This window comes from Nilaparvata lugens, chromosome X, assembly GCF_014356525.2.
Source record: "Nilaparvata lugens isolate BPH chromosome X, ASM1435652v1, whole genome shotgun sequence".
In the NCBI taxonomy this organism is placed as follows: domain Eukaryota; kingdom Metazoa; phylum Arthropoda; class Insecta; order Hemiptera; family Delphacidae; genus Nilaparvata; species Nilaparvata lugens.
Genome location: NC_052518.1, coordinates 102,480,987 through 102,501,473, shown reverse-complemented (window position 1 = coordinate 102,501,473; position 20,487 = coordinate 102,480,987). Strand labels below are relative to the sequence as shown.

At 35.9% G+C, this 20,487-nt stretch overlaps 1 protein-coding gene across 1 annotated transcript in view; it reads right to left on the bottom strand.

Annotated features, from left to right (window-relative positions):
* The window catches only part of LOC111043778, a 71,976-nt gene that overhangs the window by 33,727 nt on the left and 17,762 nt on the right, over positions 1-20,487 (bottom strand). The window contains exons 5-10 of the mRNA XM_039442873.1: positions 18,293-18,550; positions 15,169-16,376; positions 12,326-12,494; positions 8,966-9,549; positions 5,652-5,859; positions 3,388-3,640 (exon numbers count right to left, since the gene is read on the bottom strand). Of these exons, the coding sequence (XP_039298807.1) occupies positions 3,388-3,640; positions 5,652-5,859; positions 8,966-9,549; positions 12,326-12,494; positions 15,169-16,376; positions 18,293-18,550 (2,680 nt within the window). The remainder of the gene's footprint in view (positions 1-3,387; positions 3,641-5,651; positions 5,860-8,965; positions 9,550-12,325; positions 12,495-15,168; positions 16,377-18,292; positions 18,551-20,487) is intronic.

The following is a 20,487-nucleotide window of genomic DNA, read 5'->3' as shown; positions in this document are numbered from 1 at the left end:
AATTGCATGCCTCACTGCATGCAATTAATAGTCCACACAACAGCTGTTTTTTTTCACTAAGTTACATTGAGATATTGAATTGCATGCGTCATTGCATACAATTTATAATCCACTCGACAACTGATTTATGATGAATAATTCTATAGTCTGATTTTCAGACTATATTGACGTTCGAAGGAGACTCCTTTTACTTTCGTATTATCCTTAAAATGCAACATTTCAAACAACTTTGTATACGTCGACGCGAAATTCAAAAAGGAACATACCTGTCAAATTTCATGGAAATCTTTAGCCGCGTTTCGCCGTAAATGCGGAACATATAAACATTTAAACATAAAGAGAAATGTCAAACCGTCGACTTGAATCTTAGACCTCACCTCGCTCGGTCAATTATTATTAGCCCCCCTATTAAAATTTCTGGTCAGAAACCATCCCCAATATTCACACAACATATTCCCAAAGTTTCATGCCGTTCTGTCAAGTAGTTTTTAAGCCTATAGGGAACAAACAAACACACATCATACAGACATTTATTTTTTTATATACATAGATTAATTTCTATACTTTTAATTACTATCATAGAGTAAAGATACCGCTAAATGTATAATTTGTCCCTGTTACTACCAATTTAAACTAACTACAGTACACGTCCCGTATTAGTATTAGTATTATTTCATCCACTGACCACCTGTAAAAGGGGTATAAGGATATGTCAATTTGTCATTAATCAAACAGTAACATGTTTTCTATCTTCTCAAACCTCCATCTTGAGGTTTGTAAAAATCTTTGTATTCCTCCACTGAGTAGGCACATATGGATAGCAGCTCTTTTTTCAATAAAAATCTGAAAGCTTTACCAGACTTTTCTTTTATGTGAGATGGCAATAAGTTGTACATCCGGATACCTGAACTCCTTACCCCTCGCTCATACATAGTACTACGGTGTGCATCATCTCTCAAATTATTCCTGTATCTGGTCGAATATTGGTGAAATGTTTCTCCTGTATTCAATTCATTTATGTGTTTTTTTTAAAAAGCAGATTGTTTCCAGAATATAGGCTAGGAAGTGGGAGAATTCCAAGTTTTTTGAAATAGGGCCTACAACTAGTTCGGATTGACTCCCCTATCATCACCCTCAATGCCCACTTCTGAAGTCTAAACACCTCCACTACACTGCTAGAATTACCCCAAAAAATAATTCCATAGTTCAGGAGGGAGTGAAACAGGGCGAAATACACACTTTTAAGAGCCATCGAATCCAGAGAAGCCTTCAGGTTTCTGAGAATAAAAATTGCTGAATTTAGTTTGGCCTTCAGGCATTCCAGATGTGGTTTCCATGAAAGATCAGAGTCAATCACCACTCAAAGAACTCTTATACTACTTACAGAATCTATATTATTGCCTTCAATTTCCAAGCTACCCCCCTTAGTAGTTCGAAAAGGTATTTCTTTTGTTTTTTCTTTGTTCAGAATTAACATATTAGCAGCTAACCATTTCTGTAATATTTAATAAGTGCTGCTTTGCTCTCCAGTTCGGCATTGGGCTGACTATCGCTTTTTAGTAAAATACTAACATCGTCTGCATATAAAACACCACCACCCGTAGTTTTGCCCCCGTGACTTTGAAACGGCATATTATAGGCAAGGTATGGTTCGCGGGGTGATATTCACGGTTTTGCGGCTTTAGAGCCCCTAGATGGAGGAAGCTCCCTACACACAGAGATTCTTCATGAATGAGAGAGCAGAGTAGTAACTTATCAACGAAAAGGGCATGTTGATAAAATGTCAGCTGATAGGCTGTGTTGTGCTAAATGAACGTAACTCCAAAAAGCTCCTTGTGTATCTTTACGTATGCAACACGTTGCTTTTGAGAAGATACGAAAGAGCTTCTGTTGCTTATGGAAAGATACATTTTCAAAAATGGTCTATGTTTTTGAACGGGTAGTCTAGTGGCCCTCCACCGATAGGCAAAGCTACAGGACCCGCACTGTAATTAATTTATAATTTCAATGTAATGGAGTTCAACGACTATTTTTTTAATTTCATTTTTTTAAATTCCAAAATAATGGAAACCTACCAGGGTGTTGATCATATGAAAATTTGTCAAAATCTTTTTCGAGATCTATTTAAATAATGAGGATTCCTATTTCATTTATTCGACTTGATTCTTCTTTTCATATTTCCACAATCAATATTTCAATATCTATTTAATGAAGGTGAATTTAATAATTCTATTAAGAAAACGTATATGAGTGGAGGGTTGGAAAAATAACTATTCTTGATAATATTGAATTAGTTATTTGTGCAACTAGTGCGCAAAGTGCCAGTTTGCTGCACCGAAAGAAACGTTTACGCCCGAGCCGTAGGCGAGGGCGGAATGGTTTCTTGAGTGCAGCAGAGGAACTTTGCGCACATACTTCACATAAAATTTTTCCTACAGTGACCATTGAATATAAAAAGTGGGTGATTATGGGTAAAATTGCCTAAATACATCAAATGTTTTTCTGTGTAATTTTATTATTAATAAAAACCTTAATTTATTGTCAAATTGAATAATGTAGTAGTAAAAGAATGAAGGGGCGGCATGTCGCTGTCCTCGTTGTCCATCGTTATTATTATAACGTCCTATACCACAGTCACTGTTACCAACTTAATTTTGATTCTGCTGCACTGGTGCTCCATATAACCTACTAACTATTTTGCGTTGCCATGTTGCAAATCTGGAGTGCAGAAAAAAATTTTTCCTACAGATACCTTGAAAGTGCCCATTTGTGCACTGATTGCAGGCCGCAAAGGATCACTTTTCCGCTTTAGTGCGCAAAGTATTACTTTGCGTACTCCAGATTTGCAGCATGACAACGCAAAATAGTTAGTAGGTTATATGGAGCACCAGTGCAGGAAAATCAAAATTAAGTAGGTAACAGTGACTGTGGTGCACGTTATTATATGGCAATAGTGGACAACGATGACAGCGACAGCCACCACATGAGCGCCGCCGCCTTCATTCATTTACTACATTATTATTTAATTTTAAATAAATTAAGGTTTTTATTAATAATAAAATTACACAGAAAAACATTTGATAGATTTCAGGGAATTTTACTCATAATTACCCACTTTTCATATTCAATGGTAACTGCAGGAAAAATTTAATGTGAAATACGTGCGCGAAGTTCCTCTGCTGCACTCAAGAAGCCATTCCGCCCTCGCCTACGGCTCGGGCGTAAACGTTTCTTTCGGTGCAGCAAACTGTCACTTTGCGCACTAGTTGCACAAATAACTATTCCCGCACTAGAGCGGAAAAGTGATTCTTTGCGTTCTGTAATCAGTGCAGCAATGGCCACTTTTCAAGGTAACTGTAGGAAAAAAGAATTCCAAGCTTCACTTACATTTGACCATTGATATCTGAGTTCTGCGATCAAAAGAATGGACGTGTTCAACCAGTTTATTGATCCTGATGTGGATATCTCCTTCAAGCTGAGGAGGCTTTCTAGCCACCAGTCCTAGCAGATTGTGAATCCAACGAGTCGATCTTTTAAGATCGGCTATGGGTGGCCTGACTTGTGAAACGTCGTTGGAAAGCATGAGCAGATCTTTGATTGCTGTTAGGAGTCCATCTGGGTTGGCAGAAGTCAACTCGGCCTGAAATTTGAATTTATCCAATCATTCAAAATTACACAACTTTCAGAAAATTACTACAAGCTCAATCCCGAAACGGTTCCGATTCTTATGAATACATCAGTCCAAATGTAGATACAGTTATAATGGCAGTAGAATCGAATAAAATAGAAAGAATGCTTTAATCAAGTTAACACAATACAATAAATATACAAACAAATATTTACGGCTTGATTAGACGATCGCCAGCGGAAAAAGGCAATATTTTATTAAGATTGGTATTGATATCCTTGATCATTCAACAAAGCAGATAGCGCTATCCTATACTAGCTCTGCAACGTTGCCAGATCGTTTTTTGACAATGTATAAATATAATTAATTAACTAACAAAACATTCAATCTCAATTATAAAAAATATTATTTAATCGTTGAAAAATAAATCTTCTTGACAAATTAAATACAATTGATTGTTTAAACAAGAATGAACAGTTGATATCACATCAGATATACCTGTATCAGCTATCTTCTATAAAAGACAGAGAATCGGCAACGCTGTTCTCTACCTTTCTCCACTGCCATCATAACGTGGACCTCACTATAGAAGCATGCACTTTCTTTCAAATGTTTTTTTTTTATAGCAAACAGACAGACACTGATATTTTTTCTGTGACTGGACGTGTTTTGAAGGCCACATCTTTTTGAAATTTTTGTTGCAATAAGTTACTGCCGCAGAGAATAAAGGATTAATTGATAACACAATTAAGAATGAATTAGATTGATATCACATTCTTTTTAGAGCTCATAATGCATTATTTTCAAAGTGTCTCTTAAAATATTATGAATCTAAACATTTGTTGTATCTTACTAGATCTGCTATTAATAAATAGAATGTTCAAAGATTATAAATTTTATATGTGTAAAGATTTTCAAGTTCTGAGTGATTATTAAATCTTATAAGACACATTTATTTAAATTCAATCTCTCTTATAAAAGGTTGCCATATTATTTTTCTTATGAAACTACTACCAAAAAGTTCAATAATTCCATGTAAATGTTTGAATTAATTTTGGGTTTGTAGAAGAAAATTGGGTTTGTTATGAAATAATAATATGATACCGTTTCCTGGCAGGCAACCTTCTTCGTTATGTCATAAATTTTATCTTTGTGTTATTATATTTCTCATATTACTATGAGAAATACTATACTATATATTATATTTCTCATATTACTATGAGAAATACTGTATAATAACACAAAGATAAAATTTATGACATAACAAAAAAGGTTGCCTGCCAGGAAACGGTATCATATTATTATTTCATACTCATATTTATTTCATGACATAAATTTATAATTTTATTTTGAAAAACACAAATTGGTATTGTCAACCACACAACACAAATGTAATATTTTATTTTGTTCACGTTGCCTGCCAGGAAACGGTATCATATTATTATTTCATACTCATACTTATTTCATGACATAAATTTATAATTTTATTTTGAAAAACACAAATTGATAAATTTATAATTTTATAATTTTATAATTTTATTTTGAAAAACACAAATTGGTATTGTCAACCACACAACACAATTCATTCGTTCAACACAATATTAGTCTCTAGACATGATTGTAGTGTATGATTTTATTAATTAATATAAACTATTTTATAATTAATAATTCTATTCCAAAAAACTCTAATACTGATCAATTCAAATACGTTTTCTATGAATAGCTTGACTGATCTCATCTTTTAATAATAACAATACTGATGTTGATGCCCACATAAGCTCTTAGGCTTGTTCGTGGGTAATGTCTGAGAGATGATGACTCATTTTTAAGTAGACGGGACCGATGGTTTATCGTCTCCTCCGGAAGACGGGCTGGCCGTATTTATGTGATTATGCTGTGGTCAAAAACTTTTGCCTCGGTCGAGATTCGAACTCGGGTTCTCTTGATAAGTAGACCGGCGCGTTATCACTTACTCCAACGAGCCACCCACTTATTGCTAATATTTTGTGATACCATTAATTACCTCGAACAAAGATGAAAAGGCATTGGTACTGGTGGTATGCCTGTTGTAGAGACTCATGACATCGGCCAATCCAATCCAAGAGTTCTGATGGAAAACAGCTGTTTCGATTTCTCTGATGGTTGAAGCCATCATGGAGTTGAATGCTTTCATTTGCATCATATTAGCAATTGGTTTCATCAGTGGAAGAACAATCGAAGCGGCCTTTGAGCTGTCAAATTAAATTATATCATGTAGTATTCAAATAAATTTATGATATTTAAAATGAATGGTCTATCGTATATGAAGGGCACAGGGGAAGTACGTTCAAAGTCACAAAATCTTCTTCTTCTCCTTTCTCCATTTGCATCATATTAGCAATTGGTTTCATCAGTGGAAGTACAATCGAAGCGGCCTTCGAGCTGTGAAGTAAAATTATATATCAAGTTTTCAAATAAATTTATGATATTTAAAATGAATGGTCTATCGTATATGAAGGGCACAGGGGAAAAACTTTCAAAGTCACAAAATCTTCTTCTTCTCCTTTCTCTCCTTCTTCTCCTTCTCCTTCTTCACCTTCTAAGCTGAGAATGTTGTTCGTTTCTCCCCCTGTGCCCTTCATATTAAATTGATAATTCAATACTAATTAAATATGAAACCTAACTTTCATCATATTCATAAAGCGGAATGAAATATAGAAAGTGTACACGAGGAAAAGCTTTGAAAGTACCTATATTACAAACAACTCGTCCAGCTCTCATTTCTTCCTCATTAAGAAAGCTTGGGAAACTCATTGTTAACGCAAGAAATCTTGCTTTTACAAATCTACATTTTCCAAGTCACTGGAAACCTCCAATTTTGGTCTTCATCTCGTCTAAACTGGTCTTCAAATAATAATTAAGTATGTAATATTAATGTTGCACACTCTTGAAGTGCTAAGCAACAAAGCGGAATATAAATATAGGGATTTAAAAAGAGGATGTGATACATTTGATTTTTGTTATTGCTCATACAGAGAAAATAAATATTCACTTTTCATAGAGCAACTACAATTATTTATTTATTTGTTAATACAATTACAAACCATATAATTATGATCAGGAAAGAACAACTCAGTTGAAGATATTTTACATATGGAAATTACTGAGATATTGCAATTATTCAAATGCTAAGAATTAATTATTATTATTAAACGAAAATGAGAGTAAGGCTATTCGAAGCCATGGAGGAATTTCAATTCCCAAGGAAGCTTATCAACCTTACAAAAGCATCCTCGTCTAAAGTTGTATGCCGGGTGAAGATACAAAATCATCTGTCGGAGCCTTTTGAGATGGAGGCAGGGCTGAGACAAGGAGATGCTCTTTCATGTTTGTTATTTAATATAGCTTTAGAAAAAGTCATTCGTGAGTCAAAAGTCAACACTGAAGGGAATATTTTTTATAAATCAACCCAAATTCTCGCATACGAAGATGACATTGATATCATTGGAAGATCGGTGAATGATATGAAGGAAGCCTTTAAAAATATTAAAAATGCAGCATTGCAAATGGGCCTTCACATAAATGTAAACAAAACAAAGGTCATGATCACATCAACAAACCACAACATCGGGGAGAGGCTTCAGATGGATGATAACTGTTTTGAGGTTAAAGATGATTTTGTATACCTGGGCTCCCTCGTCGATGGTAAAAACGAAACAACAAAGGAGGTGGAAAGGAGAATTCTCCTGTCCAGCAGATGCTTCTATGGTCTCTTCAAGTATATAAAAAATAAAGTGCTGAGCAGAGCCCCATGTTTAAAATATATCCCTCGCTAATCCTGCCAGTACTCATGTATGGCAGTGAAACATGGACACTGTCCAAAAAAGACGAGAGCCAACTCAAAGTTTTTGAGAGGAGAGTACTGCGAAGCATCTGTGGTGGAATAAAAGTGGATGAGACCTGGCGGAGGAGGAAGAATGAGGAGCTCTACCAAGTATATCGTGAACCTGATGTGGTCAAAATGATCAAAATTGGTAGACTGCGATGGGCTGGCCACCTTATTCGGGCAGATGAGACATACCCACCAAGGAGACTCATGCTGTACAGAATGGAAGGGAGGCGAAGACCAGGAAGGCCGAGACTGCGCTGGATGGACGGTGTTGACAAGGACGCACAAGTGATTGGAGCCAGAGGTTGGAAAGCGAGGTCAGAAGACAGAGACGAATGGAGGCGAATACTGGAGGAGGCCAAGACCTGTAGTGGGTTGTAGCGCCACTGATGATGATTAAACGAAAATCCAAATTAAATGCTGTAATTCACCCCGAAGACTTCTGCTACTGCAAATATTGAAAACAGGGTAAACAGCTAGATGGAAATTCGATGAGCGCTACTATTAAAAAATTATTTGTCAGCTTCGTATAAAATGAACGCTGCTATCCAGAGATCGCTATAATTTAGCCCCTTTGGCTACTGTTCTGGATCGGAAATCAATTGTTACGTGGGTCACTACGTTCAGTCAAACTGCAAGTGCGACAAGACGAAGAACTGAAGTCCCTCGGCCCATTTGGTCACCTGAGAACGTTGAGGCATTGAGAGTTTCAATGTTGCGATCACCACAGCGTTCTGCGCTCAAACATGCATCTGCTCTTGGACTTTCCGATCGTTCTGTGAGACAAATTGTTTATGATGTTCCTCATTTCCATCCATACAAGATGGCAACTGTGCAGGAACTTTCTGAACGTGACTTAAATTGAGGGAACACTTCATCTCAATTAGGAGCGATTTGGAGTGGCCAGCCCGATCTCGCGATTTGAGATCAGAAATTATCCAGACTTTGTAAAATGAAAAACTTTCCCTCAATGGAGGGAAACCATATACTTGATATATTTGGCATGTCGTACACCGTTTGAGTTGTGCTCTTCAAATGCGGTTTTATACGATGAAATAACAATAATAATTTGAACCCTTGTCATGTTTTTCTATGGGAGTTTTTGTAATCCCTTGTTTATGTGAACCGTTCAAGGACCCTACAAGATTTGAAGACCAATATCAGGGAGGAAATTGCTAACATAACGCCTGCTGCAATGCTGGCAGGAGTCATGACAAACTCCAGTGTATGGTTTACTCAGTGTATGGAGAATTGGGGACGTCACCTACCTGATTTGATATTCAAAACTAATTGAAACAAAACTTTATATATGTGTCTACATTACAAAAAATAAATATAAAATTTCTTATTCATACAAAAAGTTCTATTCACTTTTAAAAGAGGAAGTTTCGCTGCCGCACTCTGTATAGCTTATTAACTTACTATGATGTATGTTTATCTCTACAATGTTTTTTTTTCATAATACTCACATGTCAGCATACGCCTGATATTCATTTCTGCTGAAAGACTGTATGGTGGTCTGTACAAAGTTGTTGACGACAATGTTCTTCTCAAACCAGGTGGAAACGGCAAATCTCTGCCATGCGGACACTGGTGGTTGGGTGTACACGAGAAGGGAGAAAGCAGCAATCCTGACCGGAGCTGGATTCGAGAAATTGGCGTAGAGTCTCATCAGCTGTGGAGCGACCAGCTTAGGATACTGGAAACTCTGGTATCTGAGCGCAAAAACGGACGACAGACGTTTGTACGACGAGAGACTCGAGTCTTGAGCCTTTTTCGTCAGCTTACTGATTGCGGATGGACTCCCAGTGTTGCCCATGGCGGTCACGATGATCTTGAATGACGACAAATCGTCCCTCAGCTTCTCATCTAACCAGTGGATGAATTCGTCGGTCTGGCTTTGCTGGCAGACTTGGTTGTAGAACTCCGGATTGAACCGTGACCTGGTGGATGTTTGGTCGAAGCAAGCGACGCGAACGAAGTTGGAGAATCCAATCACTGCTGCTGAAAACAGCGAAGAGTCTCCCTTTTCTGCGACTAGTTTCACAATTTTCTGCAAAATAATATAACAGTTTGATATAAAACTATTCATGATATTTACAATATTCATTCAGTTTCCATATTGAATTAATATGAAAATTTCAACTTTTTTTGAATTTTGTTGATGATGTCTGTAGTTTCTTTGCAACAGAGTAGCAAATTTTACTTAGTAGGCTAACACCAATAATTGAGAGACAGCACATAATTCCAAATCACCAATTTGGCTTCAGAGGAAACACTCAACAATAGACCAAGTGCATAGGATTGTGAATGTAATAGAGAAGAGCCTTGAAGAGAAAAAAGTTTGTTCAGCAGCTTTCCTTGATATAGGGCAAGCTTTTGATAAAGTGTGGCATGAAGGTCTTCTTTTCAAACTGAAAAAAGTGCTACCTAAGCAATTTACAGATATATTAAAATCCTATCTGACTGACAGATACTTTAGAGTCAGGCATGAAAATTCATATTCTGATTTGAAGGAAATAAAAACAGGAGTTCCTCAAGGAAGTGTTCTAGGACCATTTCTCTACCTACTCTATACCAGCGATATTCCCAGCCTTGATGAGAATACTACAGCAACATTTGCAGACGATACAGCCATATTATCAGTAGACAGGAATATTCATATTGCAACAGAAAAACTACAGAGATCCATCAACAAAATTCAAGATTGGACTAGAAAGTGGAGAATGAAATTAAATGATGCAAAGTCGATTCAATAAGAAGGGCCTGCTCAGTGGCGGCGTTTGACCTGAACAGTTGGGTGGGCCAGTGGTGGAAATTGTTAGGGGTGAGGGTGCTTTATGAAGCATATTCAACTTTACAAGTTGTTACACATGTAGTTTATGTCATTATAAACTGAATCAAAACAAGATAATAATGTAACTCACCAAAAGACTTGTCAAAGTATACACTACAATTGGAATATTGCTAAACTAATAATAATAATAATAATAATAAAAGCCTTTATTGGTTCCCAACACTATACAATAATACAAAATAATATGTAGAAAGAATGAACATCTTTGCTAAAATGAAAATATTAAATAACATTACTGAATTAGCTAGCTTTTTTTCAAATAGTCCAAACTCCATTATTAGTATACAAGATTAAATAAAAAGAAAATGCACAAATGTTCTTATCATTTTATTTGTGGAAACCAGGTCCTCTATTGGACATAGGCCTCTCCCAGGTTCCTCCATCTATCTCTATCTTTTGCATACACTGCCCACCTATCCCCAGTCACTTTCACAATGTCGTCTTCCCATCTGAATCGCTGTCGTCCAATTTTCCTTCTCCTCTAGCTGGGCTTCCACAAAGTTAGACTCTTCGTCCACCTGCCATCCTCCAATCTAGCGACGTCACCTGCCCACTTCCACTTCACAGTCTTGATAGTCTTCAGTACCTACATCGTCCAATTTTGTTATCGCTTTGATGGATGCATTCCTAACTCTATCTAGCCTCCTTACGTTCAGTATACTTCTTCAATAATAATTATTGCTAAACTAATAATTATTAATCTATGCAAATGTCAGCACAAAAATAGCTAAAAGTATTAACTTATTACTTTATAAAATGATAAAACAATTTTTTTGTCAATTCGGATACAATTCACATGATGGGATGTGAACAAAGCTATACTAGCGCTCAACAGTCTAAGCGAGATTAGTGTGAATCAATGTGCAATGGGCCAGCTCAAACGGGCCCACTTGCTCCGTATACCGATGCATTGCTCCCAGCCAGTCCAGCGCCGCCGGCTTGCGTTGTCTTGCCAATACGTTCTTATGAGAGCTAGAAGGGCTTGAATTGTGGGGCCCTTCAATGTGCTACGTAATGAATCGTGACCATCGTTGAACTCGTACGTATTCTACGATGGCCACGGATGATTTGCATGGTATTTCAACGAGAGTTTCTCCAGTTGACAGTTCAAAATTAATTCATATTGTATTTTATTGAATAATAACTATTAGCCTCATAACCTAAAGCATGTTGAAATGTACTTTACTGTTTGATTTGGGTGGGCCCGGCACACTTGGCCCTTATGGAAGCGCCGCCACTGCCCGTCTGCTCATACCAATAACTATCAACAACCAAGTTGTAGAATATGATAATGATGCCAAGTATCTAGGAATGACCCTGGACGCAAGCTTCGCTGGAAGGCCCATGTCAAGAAGAAGAGAAAAGAGCATGGAATCAAATATAAGAAGCTGTATTGGCTGATCGGAAGAAACTCCATCTTTTTAATCCAAAACAAAGTACTTCTGTACAAACATATATTAAAGCCAGTATGGACGTATGGTATACAACTTTGGGGGTGCACCAAAGACAGCAACATGTCATACGACGATTTCAAAACAAGGTGCTAAGGAACATTGTTGATGCTCCTTGGTTTGATAGGAACAGCGATCTTCATAGAGACCTGCACGTCGACCTGGTGTCTAGAGGCATGCGCGGAGAGGAACAAGGGGCGACTGCACCAACATGACAACGTCGAGGCGATCCAGCTGCTTGACATTGGAGGGTTGGTGCGGAGGCTCAAAAGGAGGAAACCGTTTGAACTAGTGTAGTGCTTTTTCAAGTAGTGTCCAGTGAAAGAGCAGAGCAGTGATTGAGTGAACTAGATTCAACATTAGCATTTGAATAATTGCAAAATCTCATTAATTTCCATCTATCTTGTGGTTCATGATATTTCATTTAGTAATCGATGTGAGGTACTAAACAGTTCAGGTTGTGGCATCATACGATTACAGGTACAGTATAATTAACCATAACTACCAAAATCTTCACTTACGAAATAGAATTCAACGGTTTCTTTGTCAGAGAACATCAGCTTTTCTGGAAGAAGTCTCAAAATTTGTGCGCTTTCCTCGTTGGAAATAATGTCGCGGTTAATCCACTCGTTGATGATTTTAAGAGACGGTTTTGAACCACTTGAAGACACCACATCACGGAATACAGCCCTGGAAATATGTGCACCAAATATTTAGTAACTAATTCAACATTAAAATAATATGTTTGACTTGATAATGGCATCATATAGCCGAAACATGTGACTAAACAATTTAAAAAAGGGTACTTAAATTTCTATTTTTATATTCAGAATTATATAAAATAATAACTATGTAGTAAGTTATTAAAGTTGCATTACTGATGCAACTCGAGAATAAAAGTGAATTGTCGTTAAAAATCCTCTAACCATTCACTAATGTATCAAGATCCGTTCAGTTCTTTCGGTATTCTTTGATAGTTCTACTACCATGTGAACAGAAATAAACACATATTTTGGAGATTAGAATCTATTATTTTAAGAACTTTACTCAAATAAACCATGTTTAACCGGAGTGATTGAATAGTTTAAGGTTCATGTAAAATGTTAGTAGCCTATATCAAGTATAAGAATAATATATTATAAAAAAGGGCTACTTATATCTTTTGACTTGATTACCTACTGCAATTTGTAATAATTATGAAGTGTAATTACTGAGGAGACGATTCATTAAAAATTAAGTTGGTTCTTAATGTATGATATCAAGTCTGTAGATGATACCGAAGTCTGAACACAGTTTTAAAGTATTATTGAGTATTTCCATGCATATGTTCGGACAACAAGTATCAAATTGTGTTGTCTGAATACAAAAAATCAATCGAATGAAAATTTTCTCAGGACTATGATCAGATTATCCTTTGGTACCGAAAACTAAAGTGAGTTCAATTGGGAGGGAACGCGACTAGGTGCCACACGGACTACTTGACACCCCGTCAACCAATCCCCTTTTAAAACCGGGTTTTAGGGGACAAATTGACGCGAGCCATCCCCGTCTAGTTGTCTCCTTTCTAAGGAGGTGACAACTAGTCGAGGGGACCCTGACGCGAGGGTGCGAGGTGTCAAGTTGTCGTTTACGGTCATGACTAGTTGGCACCTTTGGTCCAGTAGGTGACAAGTAGTCGGGGTGACAACTTGACGGCTATGGTATATTTTTACGAGGGTACAAGTAGTCGCCTACAGCCAAAATGACCAGGTGTCAGGTAGTCGGGGTGACACCTAGACGGCGACCGGTTCAATTAACAAAGAACAAATAGACAGAAGAAAGTATGAATAAAATATTCTGAATTGCGGTATATAATACATGACATCATTATTAATAGGACTCAAAACATAAATTATAGTTTCTACCAATTCAGTTACAATATATCACTGACTAGATACATTTTTGGTGGTGCCAATATGTTCTAAAATGGTCATTTCATATGTAAAATTGGAACCATATGAAAATTATGAGTCTAATGGAACCGAAGTCAAGTTCATTTATATCCAATGGTTATTGAGATATTTCAAAAAATTGTGAACGATTAAGAACATTTCATAGAATATCACAGAATTAAGGGACATACTAAGCGTTTTTTTCATGCGTTTTCAGAGTCGGGAGGACAGGAAGGTCTCCGATTGGCTGATTGGGTTGTCGCCTGAAAAACGCTTAATGTGGTCTGGCACTTGTTTGTCAAAATACTATCACACTATGAAATGAAAACACAAATTGAAATTGTCGAACACTTTTATGATTATTATAATAATTGAAGACAATTTCAATTTGTGTTTTCATTTCAAACAATTTGAAAACACAAATTGAAATTGTCAACCACTTTTATTATTTTTATACTTTTATTTTATTATTATAAGCACTTTTGTTAATAATAAAAGTGGTTGACAATTTCAATTTGTGTTTTCATTAAGGAAAAGTATCACAACATCTCACACAACACAACTGTAATATTATCACACGGGTCGATGTCAAACGAGGCAACCGACAGAAGAGGACTCTTCTAAAAGCACAGAAGCGACAGTGGAGGCCTCCGACAGTTGACGTCTGCGACCGTAGAGGACTCTTCAATTTTTGCACAGCCCCGACAGTTAAGGCTGTGCAAAGGCTAAAAATAAACTTTTTACTCATGATATTTTTCAAATTTTTCGATTTGTATATCATCAAGCTATTAAAATGAAAAAGATTTCTCAGGAAAACATTTTTTTTCTTATCATTACTTTTTGAGATATGAGCGCCTAAAGTTTAAATTTTTGGGACAGAACATTTCAAATTCGGTAAGAGATAAATCCTTGAGATTTAGAGGATAGATTCTTCATGGTATTGTTGATCTAGTAAAAAAAACTTCTGAAAATATATATTTTCAAGATAGTTATTCAATTTACTAAAAATAACTTTTAGTTGAGCTATTTTTGTAAATTGAATAACTTTTTCAAAAATTGATATTTTCAGAAGATTTATTTTACTAGATCAACAATACCAAGAAGAATCCATCTTCTAAATCTCATGGATTTATATCTTACCGAATTTGAAATGTTCTGTCCCAAAAATTCAAACTTCAAACTTACTTATCCCAAAAAGTAATGATAGGAAAAAATGTTTTCCCGAGAAAACTTTTTAATTTTGATAGCTTGATGATATACAAATCGAAAAACTTGGAAAAATATAACGGGTAGAAAGTTTATTTTTAGCCTTTGCATAGCCTTGACTGAAAATCAGTCCTCAAATGTCGCAGTCCTCGACTGTCGCGTCCCCCTATCACACTATTTTGATGATTTAAACAACGAAATACAGTGAATTATATGGATTTACTCACCTTTCAAATAGATTTTCAGAGTTCATGAAAAGGTGTGATAAAGATTTGATCTCTTCGAATGACAGCATGCGATTGATATCAATGGCGATAGCAATTTTCTCAGTCAAGGCGCCCTCTGATGACACAAAGCCAGCCATGATGTCCGTAGCAATAGCCTTAACTTGTTCTTCAAGCACAGCATCAACACATTCATCAGTTCTGAATGAAAGAGTGAATGGGTTCAAAGGTTGTGAGTAACCGTCATTCATTGAAGGCTCATGTAGATTCCAGGCGGTTGCGATATATTTAACCGATCTTCTCTCGTTGTCATCATCATCGTCGTCATCATTATAGTTTTTCTGTTTCCTCTTATTTTGTACATCATCCTGTTCGTTTTCTATGAATTCTCTATTGTGGTAGTTGATATTGAACGTATTTCTCTGTTCGTTATCTGTAAATTCTCTACTGTTGTCATTGTTTTTGAACCTTCTTCCCTGTTTGTTATCTGTGAATTCTCCACTGTTGTCATTGTTGTTTTTGAACCCTTTTCCCTGTTTGTTATCTGTAAATTCTCCACTGTTGTCATTGTTTTTGAACCATTTTCCTTGATTCTTGTCTGTGAATTCTCTACTGTTGTCATTGTTTTTGAACCCTTTTTCCTGTTTCTTATCTGTAAATTCTCCACTGTTGTCATTGCCTTTGAACCTTTTTCCCAGTTTGTTATCTGTAAATTCTCTACTGTTGTCATTGTTTTTGAACCTTCTTCCCTGTTTGTTATCTGTAAATTCTCCACTGTTGTCATTGTTTTTGAAAGGATTTCCCTCTTCATTCTCTGTAAATTCTCGACTGTTGTAATTGTTCTTGAACTTCTTTTGAGACTTTCTTTTGTTGTTAAAATCATCATCATCATCGTCATTGTCAACACCATAAGACCTACTATCATTTTCTTTGCTTCCACGATTTTCACCTCTGAAAGACTTTTTCGAAACGCTCTTCTTAATTCTGTTGTAAATGTCACCATTCTCATTAATTTCCATGAGAATGTTATCATGATTGTTGGAGTTTTTGTTCGATTGAGAACTAGATGAGGGATTCTTGACGGTTCCTGAATCTTCATCCGGATCTTGAGGATTTCCATTGCCATGCTTGTTGGTATCATCGTCGCTCTTTTTTGGCTTGTATTGTCTTTCATCAGAACGCCTGCTCTTGCAGTTACTTCCTGAACGGTTCTGAAAAACGGATGAAACAATACTTTGAGTTTTGGAGAATATATTTTTCAATTATTTTCTTGTTCCAGGAGTAAATTAATGTGATGAATAAGAAAAATAGACACAAACAAGCAAAGAAAAAACAAGGGAGGAGAAAGAAAGAAAGAAAAAGAAGAAGGGGAAGACGAAGAAGAAGAAGAAGGAGCGAGACAGTAGGATGTGGATAACGAAAATTGAGTTATGAGGAGAATGCAAAAATATGGAATAATTTTCCAAGGAGATAAATCAAAGTCTAAAATACTGAACATCATTTGACGTATTCCTGAATCGTTCACAGCAAATCGAACAATTCTAGTGCAAATTTTCATCAAAATAATGGATTTGGACTTTGAGATTAAAACGAAATGAGAAGTATGCTGAATCATCGAAATACAATTTAAAAAGTATTCAAAATTATTTAAAGAAATCAAAATGTTCTAATGAGTTGTAATGTATTAAAGGAAAATAAATACAGAGCTTCAAAGTGATAGAAGGTTCGGTTATTTTATCAAGTAGATGAGTTTTTTTATATAGATTCATTTTATTAGAATTCTAAAAGGAACCGATATTTCTTTCCAAAGCACACTAAAACATGTTTGTTGTTGGCCACATTTTTTTAAATTCCAAAATAAATGGAAACCTACCAGGGTGTTGATCATATGAAAATTTGTCAAAATCTGTTTCGAGATTTATTTAAATAATGAGGATTCCTATTTCATTTATTCGACTTGATTGTTCTTTTCATATTTCCACAATCAATATTTCAATATCTATTTAATGAAGGTGGAATTTAATAATTCTATTAAGAAAACGTATATGAGTGGAGGGTTGAAAAAATAGCTATTCTTGATAATATTGAATAATATTTTTGCATCACACTGATTATTTTAATGAGGTATACGTTATGACAGTATTTGATTTACATTTGTGTTGCTACCCTTGTCTATCATTCGACAAAGCAGATATAGCTATCCTTTTCTAAATTCTTTCTTAATTCAAGAATAATATTTTTGCATCACACTGATTATTATAGTGGGGTCCACGTTATAATGACAGTATTTGATTTACATTTGTGTTGCTACCCTTGTCTAACATTCGACAAAGCAGATATCTTTCTAGCTCTGCAACGTTGACAGACTGTTTCCTACAATTTATAAATTAATATAATCAATAAAAAAATATAGGATCACAATTATGAAAATTTATTATTTAATTATTGAAATATATATTTTCTTGGGGAATAAAACATAATTGATTATTTCAAACAAGAATGAACAGTTGATATAACTTCAGATACACCGGTATCAGCTATCCTCTATAGAAGGCAGTGGCAAAGCAGAGAATCGGCAAGGTTGTTCTCCTATATTTCTCCATTGCTATTATAACGTGGACCTCACTATAGTGTTTTATCAATTGAGCTCAATTTTTTTTCTTTCCTATTGAAATACACGTAGATAAGTAAATAAGGAAGTCTATAGATGAAAATAAATTGAAAGTTGCATTTGTTCCAATGCTAATTAATGAATAATTATATTAAACGAAAATCCCAATGTTGTAAATCACCCCGAAGACTTCTGCTACTGCAAATATTGACAACAGGGTAAACAACTAGATGGAAATTCGATGAGCGCTACTATACAAAAACTATTTGTCAGCCCGGGAATCAAACCCAGTACCTCCTAGGAGGTACTGGGTTCGATTCTCGGACCAGAAAATAATTTTTGTATAGTAGCGCTCATCGAATTTCCATCTAGCTGTTTACCCCGTTGTCAATATTTGCAGAAGTAGAAATCTTCGGGGTGATTCAAAGAATTTAATTGGGATTTTCGTTTAATAATAATTAAATAAGGAAGTAAATAAATGTATGATTAAAGGGGGTAAATGAACATAAATCGTACCTTGACAGAGTGTGAATATGTGTAGAAGAAGTCTCCAATATGCATTGGGTCTTTTGGTAATAAGCCAATTCTATTGGATGGATCACCGGGAGGGAGAGCTGTAGAATTGATTAGAGTTGCATTCAATTTTGAAGAAACGATCGCCTTACTTTCAGCATGGAGTTGAAGGTTAGCACTCACTGAAGAACTAGTGACAGAGTCCAGAATTAGGGACCCCCTAGAACTTGAACAGCCTCGGATGCGACTAACTGAAGCCCTCTGAAAAAAAACGTGATTGATTTTATTATTTGCAGTGTCATGTCTATATACAGACCTATTGCACAAAAACAGCATTACAAAATACCGGGTGTTTATAAAAGAATGACCCAATTTTAAACAGTTATATTTATTTTAAAAAAATGGTGCACACAAATCAATTCTACATCAAATTACTCAAAGAAGTATCAAGTTTATGATGATGTATATAAGTGTTCTATGTGCCCTTCTTTTGAGGGCTCGGACGACATCTTGACGGTAGCAAAATTCATCCTAGGCTGTTTGCAAGATGTCTGTCTTCTCGGACTGTAGCTACTGCATCAGTTATCCTGGTTTTTAGCTCCTCAATATCTAGTGCTAAGGGAGGAACAACGTTAAAGATCGTGTTTATGTTCCTCCCTTAGCACTTGATATTGAGGAGCTAAAATCCAGGATAACTGATGCAGTAGCTACAGACCGAAAAGACATTTTGCGAACAGTCTGGGATGAATTTGGCTACCGTCAAGATGTCGTCCGAGCCTCAAAAGGAGGGCACATAGAACACTTATAATACATTATCATAAACTTGATACTTCTCTGAGTAATTTGATGTGAAATTGGTAAGGAGGTGGGGTTGGTTCGAAGGTACCATTTTTTGGTTTTTCGAATATATCTCAAAAACAATGCGTCTCTTACGGACATTACTATCCTGTTTTTTCAACGATTTCAAGAGCGAATATCTCGAGAACTGTTGGAAATATCACAAAACTCCACTGATCAAAAATGGTACAAAATTTATCAAGCTTTATTTTTGATTGGTTAGTCATGTTGGTTTAGCGCATTGTTCTCAAGATATAAGCGTCTAAGCAAAGAGTTGAGAAATGCATCTTTTTAAAATGCTCATTTTTTTAAATGAATATAAATGCTTAAAATTGGGTCATTCTTCTTGAACACTATAAAGATAGTTGAAAAAATGCACAATAGCTTCATGTAAACAATAGTAATGTGAAAAATTAAATTGAAGGAGAAAAAAATTGTCTGGAGGTGAGACTCAAAACATTAAGTCCAGAGGTGAGAACAGTGAGATCTAGGAGGTCAGTTGAACAGTTCACCAGACTTCCGATAGCATTCGCCCGCCCCAACAACCCCATTCACGTTCCGACGTCGAATTGATGGACCTCAAGGTAAACCATCGGATAGTGAATGGCCCGCTGAAGTCTGTTTCACAAACAAACATAATACAGAATAAAAAAGAAAGATATAAAAAATGTGAAATAAAAGTGGACACCCCTAGGCATAAGCCCGATTGGGGTGTACTACTCCTAATAAACAACTAAAAATACTCAGAGGAGTAGGCTGCTCCGCTCTATAAATAAACTTGGCATAATAAATTATAACTTAAAAGAAAATACATTTTTTTCTGCTACGGTAGCCCATCACATGAAAACAAGGATGAAGTAATTACATTATGAAAAATAAAAGGCATACAGAGATAAAACCAAAAAATAAAAGATTTACAATGCAAAATGCATACTCTAAGAAAGGATATGTTAATTAGATTATTATTCAGGATTTAATAATAATAAATAATGGAATTTCTTATTTAAGAATATCATCTTATGCAATATCATCTTATTTCTTGAAAATGAAAGTTTTTACTTTCAATTTACAAATCATACGATAGGGAATGCGCCAACCAAGCTCCCCGACAGCTAAGCTCCTTTAAAAACCACTTTGGAGGGGATTGGTTGACGGCGTCCTGAGAGAGGAGCTTGGCTGACGGGGAGCTTAACCAGTAATCTGGTTAAACCACTTAATCCCCTCTTAACCAGTAGGGGATTGGCTGTCGGGGAGACTCGTTGACGTCAGCGTGCAAGGAGCTTAGTTGTCGAGTACGATCACGACAAGCAGCCCCTCATATCCAGCAGGGGATCAGCTGGCGGGGAGCTTGGTTGTAGTGA